This window comes from Quercus robur, chromosome 5 (assembly GCF_932294415.1).
Source record: "Quercus robur chromosome 5, dhQueRobu3.1, whole genome shotgun sequence".
NCBI lineage: Eukaryota > Viridiplantae > Streptophyta > Magnoliopsida > Fagales > Fagaceae > Quercus > Quercus robur.
Window position 1 is genome coordinate 41450776 of NC_065538.1, and position 13239 is coordinate 41464014.

At 31.8% G+C, this 13239-nt stretch overlaps 1 protein-coding gene across 1 annotated transcript; it reads left to right on the forward strand.

The window, feature by feature from the left end:
• The first annotated feature begins 9856 nt into the window (after window positions 1-9856).
• On the forward strand, window positions 9857-10870 carry LOC126729082 (CASP-like protein 1C1). Its single transcript, XM_050434812.1, has 3 exons — window positions 9857-10053; window positions 10162-10264; window positions 10533-10870. The coding sequence occupies exons 1-3, from the start codon at window positions 9899-9901 to the stop codon at window positions 10743-10745; spliced, it is 471 nt and encodes a 156-aa protein (XP_050290769.1). The 5' UTR covers window positions 9857-9898; the 3' UTR covers window positions 10746-10870.
• Window positions 10871-13239: the final 2369 nt, after the last annotated feature.

Below are 13239 nucleotides of genomic sequence, written 5' to 3' on the forward strand. Positions count from 1 at the left end.
GGTCGATACTTATGCCTAAAAAAAAAAAAACTAAAAAAACTAAAAACAATTACTATATATTAGAAATTAAGTAGGTTATAGTTAGCTTAACTGATAAAATCTATCATATGTGAATAAGAGATCTAGACTAATGATGCAAAATAATTATCATAGAGCAGACCTCATAAGTTGAAATTCTATAAAATCAATAAAAATATAATAAAATTCTACTTAAACCTACACCCAAGTTTGACATGTACAAGGACCAATCATATTTTAGTTATTATTCTTACAATGTTGGAAAATACTATGATGATTTATCTAGAGTTTTTATTTTATTTTATTATTATTAAAAAAGTTAGGTAGAAATACAATTTACACCTATTAAGTTTTAAGTTTGAAGTTAGTCATTTTGGTCATTTTGGTCTAGTAGCTTTAGCCCAAAATAATTTTAGTAATCTTTATTTGGTAACTTTACTAAAAAATCATTTTACTTTCTTAAATTGGTCATTTTGAGTGATATTTTGGGCAAAATTACCGATCCTTAGATAACTAAAATGATTTTTGGAAGTTACCAGATTAAAAGGACTACATTCAAATTCAAATGACTAAAATGTTGGAAAATACTATGATGATTGGAAAATACTATGATGATTTATCTAGAGTTTTTATTTTATTTTATTATTATTAAAAAAGTTAGGCAGAAATACAATTTACACCTATTAAGTTTTAAGTTTGAAGTTAGTCATTTTGGTCATTTTGGTCTAGTAGCTTTAGCCCAAAATAATTTTAGTAATCTTTATTTGGTAACTTTACTCAAAAATCATTTTACTTTCTTAAATTGGTCATTTTGAGTGATATTTTGGGCAAAATTACCGATCCTTAGATAACTAAAATGATTTTTGGAAGTTACCAGATTAAAAGGACTACATTCAAATTCAAATGACTAAAATGATTTTTGGGCAAAGTTACTAGACTAAAATAACCAACTTCAAACTTAAAGTACCTAAATAATTTTTGGGCAAAGTTAACGAGTGTAAATTGTATTTTTGCCAAAAAGTTACAAGCTAAAATTACTATCATTGTTGGACAAATCAGAATCAAGAAAGAATCAACATTCATCAGATCAAATCAAAATCATAATATTAACAAAGCAGTACCATCGGGATATATTAGATTATCCAAATCTTCACCTAAATTGTAGTTACGCTCCATTTATTTCTTTGCTACATTTGAAATTTTTTTTAAGTGTTTGATGTGATTTGTAAAATTTTTCAAGCACAAATCATAAAAATGGCGACTAGCTACGAGAGTCAATGGTCTAGTTGAAGTTGCTGGTTCAGCAGCTAGACCATAGGCTTTGTTGACTAGACCGACGACCAAGTGACGGCCACTAGATGGAAGGGAGAGCCACTATGTGTGTTTTGTAAAATATTTTATAAAAATATGATAAAATGTTGAAAATATTTTCAGTAAAATATTTAACAACAAAACAAAAATGTTTTTTTTTTGGTTTTTTTATTTTATAATTAATTTCAAATTTTATGGCTTCATAATTTGTTTTTCTCTTTCCCTTCACCAATCAAAATGGAAAACGCGTTCCCTATGGCATCCTCACAGACTTCTTTTGCAGCGTCTTGAATCCCTTGATCCTACCTTTACAACAACTTAACTTGCAAGGACTTGAAGAAGTTCTTGGAGTTCGATCTCCAACTCCAAGCAAAAGGAAATTTGGTTTGACGGGTACCTAATAAGTCATCTGGTTACAACTCATTTGGTACTTGTGTTAAATAAGTATTATTTTATTTTATTTGCAGATGCACCTCCTGATACCACCAAATAATGATAACTCATATGTTGACATATTATCCCTAGTTCCCCACCCCCTCCTCCTCCCCAACCCAAGGATGAAAATTAATGCCCCCCCCCCCCCTCTCCCTCCCTCCCTCCCTCCCTCCCAACACCCAAGCATTTATTAGCTGTTTATTAGATTAGACCCACTTTTACAAGTATAAAAAAAAAATAGATAATTCATTTTAGAACACTAAAAAGGATAAATTAGTGTCAAGAGCCTTGTAGTTTATCTGGTTGGCACCTCGTGGTGTTTCTAAAGGAGACATCCAAGGGATAAATTAGGATGTCATATTATTTGTGCAACTAATAGTTGCATGGGTGTAAAACCAAATATATTACACCACACATCAAGGGCCCGTTTGGTTGGAGATTTCTGATATCGTTGTTCAGTTTTGTGAAAATATGTGTTTGAGTGTTATAGAAATACATATCAGAATTGTTATTATTGTTTAAACACTGAAAACTGTTGTTTAAACATTGATATCAAACAGCCCCCAAACTTCTCAATATCAAAACTATTTCTCAAATTTGCTATACACGTCTTTTTAATCATTTACTCAAAATTTGAGTAAATATATCACACAAAAACCTACTTTCTGAATTTCATATTTTTCCCCCAAAATTTCTAATTCTTCACTCATAAAAAAAAAAAAAAAAAAAAAAAAAAATTCCTCTCCTTTTCTAGCTAGTATTCACCAAAGCTAAAATGTGAAAGAAACTCTCCCCCACACCCAAAAAAAAAAAAAAAAACAAAACAAAACAAAACAATAGTGCATTTTCTTTCCTTTCACATCTCTTTTTTATATCAAAGCAAACTTATCTTTATTTTTTAATCAACAAACATCTTCAAGACATTAAAATTAAATTTCAATTATGTCTTTAGTTTCACACACTCTTTTTAGATATCTTGTTTGTGTTTCAATAAATTTAGTTTAGATAAGCCAAACATAATGTCAAACTAATTAAAGACTGAGTTTAGACATTTGCATAAAAACTCAAACTAGTTCAATGTTGATTTGATTTTAAAGATTGATTCAACATTAAACTAAACCAGCTTTTTGGGTTGTCAAACACCATTCCAATGTGTAAAATTGGAAGTGCTTCCTTTGTGTATTAATATCCCATTCCCAAAGGGTTGGCCTAGTGATTCCTAAAACCTTATGAGTTCCATGAGGTCTTTTTTTTTTTTGATACTAGAGTTCCACGAGGTCTTGGGTTCAATACTTTTAGCCAGCATCTTGGGGACACTCCCAAGGGATTCCTCCCTATAATTACCTAGTGTGTGTGAGAATATTGGGGGGGGGGGGGGGTACACTCACCCGGGGAAATAGTCAAGCTCTTGAAGAGCTTTGGACACCTTTGTTAGCCAATATATATCCCAATACCCACCTCCCTCTCTTCCTCAAACAAGATCCTGGCTGCACCAATGTAGATGAATGTAGGATTGTCTAAGGGTTAGTATATTGATGGAGGGTGCTGTTGAATTTATGGGCTCTCTTACTTGAAAACATGTTGTAATATGATTATGTGGGCTTATGGAAGGGTTTTGTGAGTCAAAGTTGAAAGAACTGAAGGAAAAAGGTTGCTGGAATTTTAAGATGGAACAACCTTTAGTCCAAAGGTTGAATTAAATTGTGAATTAGTGACTCACGGTTTGGAACAATATAGGCCTTTTAGGGTTTAGAAATATGTATTAGGATCAAGGGGTGAAGGGAATTTAAGACAAGTGAAACAGATGAGAGAAGGAGATAAAGAAGGAATAAAGTGCTCAATACCACAAGATGAATGAAGAAAAAACTGCAGATCTTCATTCCAAATTACAAACCTGTTATAAAGTAGGAAACCCTAATGACAACTAATTCTAATCCTTCGAAGAAAAAAAATATCCCTACATATAAAATCCTATTAATAATAAGATTCAAACAAAAAGCTAGTAAGGCTCAAATAACTTCTATGGACACTAAACACTGGACCAAAAGGGGTTCTTAATTAGTTTCTTTGCCTCTTAATTGGCATAATGCCCAGATCTTTTGTCTTGGGATTCCAAAAGGTTAGTTTTTCTCTAGCCATCCAAGAAGTTTTCTGTCACTTGAACACACTTCATGTGGATTCCTATAGGGTACTAAAATGCATGGATTTTTCTCATCCAACAAACATAACCTTTTTCAAGCAAAGATTGGGTTAGGAAAGAGTGTAACTGTATATATGAAGTAAAACCTATGAAGCACCTACCAGAAGACCCAAATTGGTAACTGGCCATGCGCTAAGTTTTGGTGATTGCTGCTTGCTACTTGACATGTTCTCTTCCAAATAGTGAACTCTTCCTTAGGTTTGTCCCCCCTCCCCCCACCCCCCCCCCCCCCAAAAAAAGAAAAAAAAAAAAAGAAAACTCTTTCCTGCGTTGACCTTTGAAACTAACTACTCCAAAACAAAAAATAAAATTTCAAGATAGGAGCCCTACACTATTTGAGAATCCCTTAACCAAACCAGCATATTCTCTTTCTTATGAGTTTGCTAAAAGATACAGCCACCAAGGTACAAATGGAGGTCATAATGGATTTCTTTTCTACTTATAAAAAAGGGTTTATTTTCTTTTCACCCTTGGGCTCCTATTTAAACATGGAGAGATATTTGTGGTTTTAACTTGCCTCTGGCCTATGGAACAATGGCAGTTCATCTCTTCATAAAGTGATGAAAGGTGACAGTCCCAGGTCCAATCTTTACTGGCATGTTTGGATGGAGGAGAGGGGAGTAGAGGGGAGGGGGTGGGAGGTATAATTAACCTTATTTATATGTTTTTTTTTTAAAAGGAAAGGTGAAGAGGTTTGAGGGGATTTGGAGGGGTAAGATATGCTTTCAAACCCCTCATTTTTAACTCCTCCAAAAGTGGGGGAATTTGGAGGGTTAGGGGGAGGCAGAGGGAAGGGAAGGGGTTCCACTTATATTACGAAAAATTGTCAATCTTGCACTTATGATGTCAATTTATATTTATTTCTTTAAATTGAATGACAGAGGTATACTTGCCAATTTATATGATGTCTTTTTATTTCCTTTCCTTTCCATTTTAATTTTTAAACATTCAAAACAAAGGGGAGGGATATCTATACCCCTCCTCCCCTCCCTCTACTTAATTTGTAAAACATCCAAACAAGGGGAAGGGATAACCATTCCCCTCCACTCTTATCCACTTTTCCCTCATAACCTATACTCTACTCTCCTTTCAAACTTCCAAAAACACTTTACAGGTGTGTGAATTGTATTTACATCCGAAAAAACAAGGGCTTAGGGACACATAAGATTGATTCTTTACTGAAAATTAGATGCAATATTTTGAATTCAACATTTGGGGAAGGATTGTGCTAACATCAAACGCATTAAAGGGATTCAAAATAATTGGCTGTCTGTGCATATGATATTTCTGAATCAAATTACAAACCAAGATGTACCTGTAACCCAAAGGTGTCCCTTATGGAATGTTTTCTAACTTTCACCCCAACCTTGCTGCACACACAACATTGGGTCAGATAAAGCAATCTTGTTGTAGTAGCATATTGTAAAAGTGAAATCGTGGTGGTCCTGTAGGATAGATTAGAAAACAATCTGGAGTCCAAAGAATAAATATAACAGAAGTAACTATTTTAAGTATGTGTTTGGCTTGTTGACATCTCCTTTCTCATTCTTCTTTATAGAATGATCTTTCTTTTACTGTTACTGCAATTTTAATCTTCAATTTAGTAACTGCTACAATCTTTCTTTCTGGATTAGTAACTACAACAATCAAATTGGTTTAAAATTGCAGGGGGTTCAGTTCCATCCAGAAAGCATTATAAGCACTGAAGGCAAGACAATTGTCCGCAATTTTGTTAAACAGATCGAAAGAAGGGAAGCTGAATCCAGAATTGAGGGTTGAATGTCTCAACGACACTAAAGCTATGTAACGAATTATGATATGCAATTACACTAAAATTGCATTCTCTGTATTTGTAATCTTCTTGGATCTGGCTCAGACCTCTTGAAGCATTTGTATCTTGCAAGTAGTTTTCATGTTTTCAAATCATACCGAGGCCTAGTAGTGTATCTTTCCTTAGATGCATAAACATTTTGATGATCATTTGATTGAGGGTTGACAATATATATTTTTTTTGAGAAAACAATAATACTTACTAGAATACATGAACATGAAAGTAGTATATAGAGTTTTTTAAACAGACTTAAAATATATTATATAATCAGAGTACCACTACAGAAGAGCCTAACATTTGTAGTAGTAGTAGCCTGGGGTTATAAGGATTGACAATAATTCATAAAACTAGTCGCAGACTCACGCGATGCATGAAAATAAATAATTATTTTGTAATTGTGATATAATGTATAATTTGTTTTCCCTAAAAATTAAACAATTTTTAAAATTATTTTCATATTTCTGTTTCTACCAATATATCATTCTATTATTTTTGGTGTAGTGTTTGATTGATATTATTCCTTTATAATCGGGTCAATATTCTTTGAAATTATGTTGTAGTGTGCTGTGTTTTTCCAATTTCTTTCTCTGCAACTAAACCTTTAAAGTTTCAAATAAATGATTCAAAATTACTTTTATATGCTGTGTTTTTACAATTACTTTTCCAATTAAACTTATAACAAAATTACTTTTTAATATTACTTAAATAATTGATAAACATTTTTTAAAGGAGATAATCATGATTCATGATAATAAAAAATCTTAACAAAATTAATTTTTAATATTACTCAAATATTCAATAGACGCATTCAAATGCATAGCCAATATTGTGTATTGATATAAATTCAAATTCTCACTTCCAAAATAATTAACTCAAACAAAAATCAAACCAAAGTTATAAGAGGGAGATAGACTACTTGTGTTGTGGAACTCAAAAATACAACACCAAAACTCTATTAACCTAAAATAGAGTTATAAAAAAACATAATGTTTCATCAACCTAAAGTAGAGTTGCAACAAATAATAAAAAATCAAGAGAGAGAGGGGGAAATAGGTGGATGATATAGACGTATGATGTGGCTCAACAAAAGCGTAATAATAATAAATGTTATGTTCTAGCTTATATATATATATATATATATATATATATAGATAGATAGATAGATTTGCTTGTAAAATTGCATGGTAGAATTCCATTTAATTGCGCTAAATACCATCTATGACATCTATTTTTCTGCCCCTTTCTTGCCTCCCAAATCTCACTCTTAGTTTCCCCTCAAAAAAAAAAAAAAAAAAAAAATCTCACTCTTAGTTTGGTATGTTTTGCACCATTGGTCATACACTATCAGTATTAATTGGTCTTACAATATTATATACAGTAATGTTTTATGATCCTTAATGTAGGGGTGATAGACCCAGTATTATGTATATATATATATATATATATATATTGGGCCAAGGGCTCAATCTGAGGACATTAATTAGTTTGAGGACGGGTAAAACACTGTCATGGGAGTTCGTGTTAGTGAATGAAGAGATGAAATTTGGTCATAAGAGCCCAAGAAGGTGGTCCGAGGATGAATGCATCCTTGTCTGGGCAAAGCCGAGGTCCGAAGGTGTGGTTTGCCATCCAGGGCAACATTCTAGAAGGCTTTGTTGATAAGGACAAACATCCTGGAAGCACATGACAGAGGAAAGCCATATAATATCTAAGAAAAAGCTGCTACCACCGCATTGAATGCTCTGTAGCTAACTGTCTGGCCGCATTAATGAGGAAGTGATACCTGAACAGTAATTTTTAGCCTTACAGCTGCTCTCCAAAGATTTCAGGAAGGTGCTGATGGGACAATGATCAACACCAGCAATCTAATCTACACGTGGAGGGTAGAGATGAAAGAAAAAAGATAGTATAAAGCAGAGAGGGGATCAGAGAATTAAGAGAAAAAGACTGTAGTAACAAGAACTGTGCTTGTAATCAAATTTAAAAGATTTATACAAGAACTGATCTTCTCAGATTGTGCTGAGGACGATTTCCTTTAGATAAAACCAGTCTATTTTTACTTTATTGTCATCTGAATCCATTATAATTGAGACTCAACTCATTAGAGCCTAGTTTTTTCAATTCACTCTCTACAAATTCATTGTATTGGACTCCTTGGGTCTAGATCCTTTTACCTTTTAGGCTTAAGACTCAATTCGTGTCCTTACACTTAACATGTTACATAATACAAAACGTACGTACACTTTTCAAGGAATTTTCTATAAAACGTACCCTTTAAAGAAAAGCATTCTAACATGGCGGTCTATAAAAAACCAGAATTCTGAATCATCTTGGCCTCTATTGGGTCAATATAACCAGGCGGCATGCATATTATAAAGAAAATGATTACGTGACATGCACTTGATCACACAAAATGCATAAGTCACTTGTGAGTCACATATCATTGTGTGGAATAATTATGTACGCAACTAGGGTTGGCTTAATAGATTTTGGGGTTTAATTAAGACCATAAATTAAAGTGGAATTTCCTTTAATATCTAAATATATTAATTATATATATTTGGTATAAAATTGCTGTTGTTTTGCTTTTTTAAGATGCAATATTAGTAATTAAGTTTTTTTATATTTAAGCTTTATTAACTCATTTTATACCATTGATAATAGTTAATCTACTTAAAATTATAATATGACATGACAAGAATTAAATAACTTTTAAAGTGTAGAATAGTAGAATCTAACTTTAAAGACATTATTGAAAATGAATTATCAAATTTATTACAAATGGCTCATAAACTAATATTACAAATTCATAGGATTAGGGTCACATAAATTTGACACATTGTTAATTCGTAAACTTTATGGGTTCCAATTACATGACTTAGAAAATCTTTTTTGTTTCTTGAATAATAGACCTAAGTTTGAATCCTAACGCCTATAAAAAAAAATCAATTGATATTTTGACCTAATGAAAAAAATCAATTATTATAGTATATATAGACATTTTATATTTAAACATTTATCATATATATATAAAGTTTATGTGGTATCTATTTCTGATAATTGACATTCAACTACCTCCTCTCCTGGTGAAGATCCATTATTAAGGATCTGTTTGTAAACTTTATGGGTTCCAATTACATGACTTGGTATATCTTTTTTGGTTCTTGAATAATAGACCTAAGTTTGAATCCTAACGCCTATAAAAAAATCAATTGATATTTTGACTTAATGATAAAAATAAATTATTATAGTATATATAGACATTTTATATTTAAACATTTGTTGTATATATATAAAGCTTACGTGGTATCTATTTTTGATAATTGACATTCAACTACCTACTCTCTGGGTGAAGATCTATTATTAAGGATCTGTTTGGATACCGTTTATTATTGAAAATTGAAAAATTATTGCTGAAAACACTGTCGTAAAATAATTTTTAAATTGTGAATAATGCCCGTGAGATCCAGATTTTTTTTTACATTTTCCGTACTTGTAACACAAACACTTGCCGCGGACGCTATCCGAACTCACACTAATTATATTATACCAGCTCACCTAATATTCCAAGCAAAATTATGCAATATATTGTACGTTATTGTCTACGCCATAAATAGGTGCTTTAATTATTGGTGCCTAGAAATGGTGAGATCCGTACAGCCTCAGGTAGTTAGGTGAACGGACCACAAAAAATACTAGCAAAAATTCTCCAAGTTGCACGAGGCATCAAAGTAAGTACTTACACGTTTAAAGGAATAATCCCTGAATTCTTATTATTTTTTCTTGTTACGTTCTACTTGTGATTATTTTAGTTGTTTAGCGTTACACATATTGCTTTTAAGTTATCACAAGCACAAAATCTTCATGCAATATGCATGTTTAGGTTACCAAACCATTTTGGCTTGATGAGAGAGATGCACAAGAAAAATAAGTTCTCACCACTGCCTGTCTGTCCTTCTAGCGAGCGCACACACACTACTTATCTCTCCTCACTTGATTCTTCATATGCTTTCTCATCCAAATTGATGTTTCACATTTTTAAGACTCTCCTAGCCAGGGACCCATTTTCCTCTTCACTTGACTTGTCAAAAGCTAAATTTCCAATGACTAAGACCAGGAGGATCTTCACCCTTTTGCTAAGGCTACTAGCCTTGGGTGCTACCCTAGCCGCGACCATTATCATGGTTACCAGTCATGACTCAGCTGAAGTCTTGAACTTAACATTCGAAGCAAAATATAGCAATGAATCTACTTTCAAGTAAGTTTTAATTAACTTTCAACTTTTAGTATAATCATCATTAATAATCGTCATCCTTTTAGCTCTGTTTTATTGTTGATTTCAATTTAAAATGCTTGCCATATATAGGTACTTTGTGATCGCAGAAGCAGTAGCAAGTGGATACAGCCTCATTGTTCTCTTTATTTCTTCAAAGAGTTTGCTTAGGCACTTGGTTATGATCCTAGATGTGGTAATGAAGCTTTTTAATGGTTTATTTCCACACACACACACACACACACAAAAAAAAAATCTCAAATATGTATGTAATATTAAGTTACTTTTTTTTTTTCCCTTAAAACGTATATGGTTACTTAAATTTAATTAACTAGAGGAATTGTACATGTGATTTAAAAAAAAATTAAGTTAGTTTATAGGTAAATAGATACAAATGATGAGCTATCTCTTCTTCATCTTGTTTTTTTTTTCTTTAATTTTATTTTGTGTCATTTGTAATTTAGGTTATAACGATGCTACTGAGCTCAAGCGTATCGGCTGCCATGGCGATAGCTCATGTGGGAAAGAAAGGAAACAGTCACACTGGTTGGCTGCCTATTTGTGGACAAGTCCATAAGTTTTGCAACCAAGTCACTGGAGCTCTAATCGCTGGTTTTATTGCTGCAATAATATACTTGGTGCTTCTTCTCTACACTCTTCACACTGTTTATATGTAGTCCTCTCTTCACCATTAAACCTTAGACAATTCTCTTTCTGTGGATTCTGTAACTCCTTTTAGTATATGTTCTGTCCTTCCTTTCGTTTTCTTTACCTCTTCCCCCCCCGCTCGTTTGATTCTGAATGTAATATGCTTATAATCTTTATTTACTAAAGTTTCATGCAATGAAATGTTTATTACTCCAGTTTGAGAAAAATAAATAATTGGTTTTTTATTTTTCTCTTTTCTTTTTAAAGTTCATATGCGTAGGATTGAATGCATATTTGCTACAATCTGATAAGATAAATATGTTTTATTTGAGCAAAACTTTGAAGAACTTACCGTTTGATGGAGAATCATACTCAAGACAAGTTGTGTGCGTTAATATGGACATTTTTACCGAGTTAAGCATGCCACTGGTTATTTGCTAAATCTACAAAAAAAAGTTGGGCCTCTTCTTATAATGATAATGAGACGAGGAAAGCGTGAATCACATCTATATTTATACTCTAAAAAAGACTGGTCAAATTACAATTAGATTTCTTGTAATTACTTATATACTACTTAATATCCAACTAATAAATATCTTATGTGAAACTTAGCACAAGCCTGTAAAACTATTACTCATACAATCCAATTTAATAAAAACAGCACAATTTAGGATTCCTAAATTAGGAATAACACTTATTATTTTATGCTCAAGTGAGTAGAAATTAAATTCACTTAAGTAAATGATCAATGAGTTGCAGCTATATATAGTTTTTCCATTGATATAGTGGCATATAAATTATAAAGGGTACTTTTAATACTTTTAATTAGTTGAAAATCAAAGGGTGCTAATATAAAACTTTTTTATTTTTTGATATTTAATAGTTGTTGGGATATGGGGAGTTGAATCTGAATATTTTTATTGAAACACTAGTAAATACTAACCAATTGAGTTATAAGACTTTTGGCCATACTCCAATTTAAAACTTAAGTATTCAATGATAGAAATTAAGGACATGTTTGGTAAGAGGATTTATATACAATTTTTTTTTTTTTTTTTTTTTTTTGTTTTGTTTTGTTTTGTTTTTTTTTTTTTTTGTTTTTTTTTTTTTGTTTTGGAAATCAGAAAATAGTGGCTCCCACACTTAAATTTATTGTTTGACTGATGTTTTCCAAATACAGTTTTCAGAATATTGTTTCCTATTTTTTCTATTCAAAACAAGATTTTGAAAATAGCTAAGATGATGTTTTTAAAATACAGAAAATGTTTTTAAGCATATCTTTATCACTAAATAATTCTTACTCTTCAAATTTGAAGCATACCACTATCCAAAAAAAGGGGTACATGAGCTCTGTTCTTTTATCATTATCCAAAAAGAGAAAAAAGAAGCAATCTACACGTTACTTTCTATAAAATTTTATGATTAAAAAAATCTCAAAAGTAGAAATGGTCTCCCAAACCCTTTTTTTTTTCGCAGTTTGAAAATTGTTCTTAAAAGTGGGAGCCAAAATATGTATAGTGTTAAAATTATTATCTGAAAATTAGTTTCAAATTCAATTTTTTGAAATTTATTTTCTTACTATTTTGGAAACAAAAACAAAAACAAAAATCCTCCCACCAAAACTAAAAATATTTGGTACATATAAATTACTACTGTATTTTTCAATTTAATTTCTTGAATTATTTAAGGAAAACAAATATTAAATTTGTTTTAGAATTTGCAAAAATCACAACTTTACTCTGAGATAATAAGTAAGTATTGCATTGTAATATTTAATTTATTTGAAAATTAAAATTTGAATGGCCATTATACTAGTAGCACTATTAATGTGTGAGTGGCTATTGATTGATTTGTAGACAAAATTGGTGATGAAAATATCGTAAATGTAGTATTTTTCAAATGAGATTTTATATCCGCAATAATGTGTCCCCGTGGCGCTGACAAATTATTAATAATATTAGGTAAATACCAGTAATATACCTTGAGTTTCTGGGTTAATGCCAACCATGTTCAAAACTTTTTCAAATTGACCAATTTAGTCCCTAAGTGACTAATAGGCTTAGGAACTTAAAGCATTAGCATTGGGTGCGCAGGGGGGCGGGGGGGGGGGGGGGGGGGTGGTAAAACCCCCCAAATTGCTATTTTAGATTCACACAAGCCCAAAACATGCAACAATTGGGTTCCTATATCTAAAAAATTGTACAACTCAGCTATAGTAATTTGCTACATTTACAAATTGCTATTCATTGGTTGTAAGCTTAAAAATCAATTATTTATTCACCCCACACACTCTATCTCTTCTTCTTCTTCTTCTTCTTCTATGGCATGTATCAGGTGGTCCCAACCCTTTGCTTACCTCTTTTGGGCAAAATGTCATCCCAGTAAGGCATTTTTCCCAAAAGAAGTCTTGGCAGGAACTCCAAAATAGACCCCTTTTCTTCCACCACCAAACTGTTGCAAAAACTGGTTTTGCATCTCATACAAAACCCATAGCGGAAGCAATACAGGGATCTACTTAATTCA